Source organism: Phytophthora parasitica (genome assembly GCF_000247585.1).
Source record: "Phytophthora parasitica INRA-310 unplaced genomic scaffold supercont2.36, whole genome shotgun sequence".
Classification (NCBI taxonomy): domain Eukaryota; phylum Oomycota; class Peronosporomycetes; order Peronosporales; family Peronosporaceae; genus Phytophthora; species Phytophthora nicotianae.
This window is the reverse complement of record NW_008649022.1, coordinates 626647-629655: the sequence shown is the minus strand read 5'-3', so window position 1 is coordinate 629655 and position 3009 is coordinate 626647. Positions and strand designations below refer to the sequence as shown.

The following is a 3009-nucleotide window of genomic DNA, read 5'->3' as shown; positions in this document are numbered from 1 at the left end:
GTTGTTAGAGCGCTGTTGACTCTGGCCTTGGGGCCGATTAGGCTGTTTGTAAGGTTCCTCGCACTACATGCGGGCGTGTCCTTCTTGACCACAGTTAGTGCACGTTGCTTAGCTGCGCCAGCAAGTAATTCTACTGCACCCCAGGGTGTGGCATCTCCCACAGACAATGTGGCCATCCTGCGTGTACATGTCGGCGCCTTGGCGGATCCCCCGCCCGGGAGTGAACGGAGGGGCTACAGGACCTATCTGGTTCGGCGCGTGGCCTTGTTGAGGGGTCCGATACACGGCGGCGACTGGGTGGCCCATTAGAGTCCCTGGTTATAGTTGTTGCATGAACAGGTTCTGAGTCTGCTGCGCCATTCCCATCACTTGCCTCACCATTGCTCTTGCGAACCCACCGTCCTTCTGCAAGGCATTCTCGAATTCGGACTCGTCTTCGACCGGCAGCTGCATGTTCTTGTAAATTAGGACGGCTACGGCTTCGGAAATAGAATTCGCCATTGTCGTAGCCAGATCTGCCTTCCTTTCTGAGTTACGCAATCCCGACAGAAAGTATTGATACCTCATTTGAGGGTTGAAGTACTGAGCGCCGTCGCAGAGACTGGAGATTTGGTCTCCCCAAACTTCCGCTGACATGCCCTTGGAACGCTTGGTGGTCTTAAGGCGCTCGATCATTTGTAAGGGGGTCTGAAACACGAACTGGTTGTGGAACCGCGTCCTGAGGGTGGTTGATCTGCGAGTGAGTCCACCATGCCTCACCTGACTTTCCTTTCAAGCACTCACGGAACGCACTCAGCCTCAAGGGCTCGCTCAATCCCTTCGTGGTCCGTTCGAATGCTTCCCAGAAAGTCTTTTTCTTCTCCACCAAAGACACGTCCGAATAGAACGGTTGTATCATGCGGACTGCACTCTTGATGTGGGACGGCATTCCGTACGACGCGTACCCCCACCATCTGTGTGTGGGCCTGGCCACTATGTTGAAAATCTCCACTGGGGGAACCGTTACCTCCCTGAAATAGCGCCCCCGACGAGGGAGGGAAACCCGCAGGAGGATTCGGGCCCCCTGGTCCGCTAGGTCCTCCGGGTCCATTAGGCCCTCCAGGTCCGTAGGTTCCTCCAGGAGTAGTAGATAGAGTCTCCGGTCACCCACTCTGAGAGTAGAGAGCTGGAGTAGTCGGAGTTGTCGGTTGGTACGCGTGCGACGAATATCCTCCGGATCGGGTTGAACCTTGCCACCCGGTCGGCGTTCCGGTGAAGGGAGCATTCCACGTCGTCCAAACGAAGCTGCGGGGTTAGTCTGGGTACATTCACCAGGCTGAGCAATCCCGGTCAACTAAGTCACCATCGAGTAGGGCCGGCACGAGAAATGAGCTCCCTTTGATTAAGATGTGGTAAATCGGCAAAATAATATTTTATTTTTGCTTTATATAATAGCGGCGTGTTATAATTTTACAAAATGCCACCGTTAAATAAAAACAAACTAAAAAAATTATGAAAAACCGATTTCATAATATAGTAAATAATGCACTGGTGACTGCTCTGCCACTCCATCCAATTGCTATACAAGAAATACAATCACGTCACAGGCGTATACACACGCGTACAACTGCAGACTGCCTAACATTTTCTCATAGTTCGAAAGGTTTTCAAGCAACCAAGCACCAACACGATCGATGTCTCTAGTGCCAAGAAAAGCAGAACCAGCGCCTTCTATCATCCAACCTGCAATGCCAATAGCGTAAGTAATAGAGCAAAGTATTTGTAAGACAATGTCACAACGTGCACCAGTCTAGAGGTGAGCCGCTGGGCATTTCGGTATGGTATCCGCCATTATACATTATGCCGTAAATTTGATATGAAAGGATATGGTGCTATCAGCGTCAAGAATCAGGACGGTTTTCGTCTCGGTTCCGCCTGTAACTATTGGTACTACAGCTGGAACGCCAGTAGTACGTAAAAGATTACATTTGTTATGATATACGCTCCAGCCGACTTATTTCAGCTTGTAAAGCAAACTATATTCAGTAAAAAACATATCAACATCTTAAAGGTGATTTTCAATCACTACCACTGACGACCATCCCGCCTCAGCAGTGCATTAATGTACCGGTATCCGTATTGATACACAGATAGAGATCATCCCACCACATTATAGCCTGGAGAGTCAGGTGGGCGCGTTTTTCGTACTGGTATTCAAAGTGATATATCGCTAGGGACCATACCACCCCATAAAACCTTTGGGGACCAGGATAGCGCTACTGATGTACTGATGTACTGAAACCTGTATCGGGCATACTCGGGTGAACTTACCACCGAATTAATCCGTGTTGAGCTGTCCCTTACAGCTCTGAAGTGCTTCCTATCTCAGAATTATTCTAACGTTCGTAGTTTATCCGATTTCTGATGTACCCATCGGGGGTTGACAACCATCAATCAATCACCATAATAAAGTAGATGTTTCCGTTCAGGCTGGTTGTGTCTGTAATGTGGAATGCCTTACAATTGTCGACGGCCGTATCTCGTGTTCTCATGATTATAGTTTGATGCGTGGGGCACATGTATCTAACGATCAGAGTGTTAACTGGTGCTTTCCACTTCCGATAAAGCGCAGACGGTATAGGGGTAATTAACATGTTACAGTACACGGAGTGTGTTTACCGCGCTTCGGCTCGGGTGTGTGGCCCGAGCTGCGCCCCAAGTAGAGGGTGGTAGACACACTCTCGCTACTGTAGAACAGTTGATTTTCCCCTGTCGCTCACCATCTTCTCCGCGACGCTGTTCACGGACTCCCCGCAGAGGCGCGTGTAGGACTAGTTGGATAGTGGTCCACACTGAACAAGTGGCACATGTGAGTCTGGCGTCATCAAGTGTCCACGCGCGTCGCCAGACACAGATTCTCCCCGCGCATCATTGAAGTCAGGCACATCGACTTGACTGCGCAATGTTCTCGTGAAGTTCTCAAAGGAGAACGACGAGCTCGGTTTTCGTGCCTCTATCCATGTCACTTTG

At 50.0% G+C, this 3009-nt stretch overlaps 1 protein-coding gene across 1 annotated transcript; it reads right to left on the bottom strand.

Annotated features, from left to right (window-relative positions):
* Positions 1–318: 318 nt before the first annotated feature.
* PPTG_13775 (hypothetical protein) lies at positions 319–1264 on the bottom strand (the record flags this gene model as incomplete). Its single annotated transcript, XM_008910172.1, has 2 exons — positions 319–718; positions 780–1264. 2 exons carry the CDS (start codon positions 1262–1264, stop codon positions 319–321), a joined length of 885 nt encoding a protein of 294 aa, XP_008908420.1.
* Positions 1265–3009: the final 1745 nt, after the last annotated feature.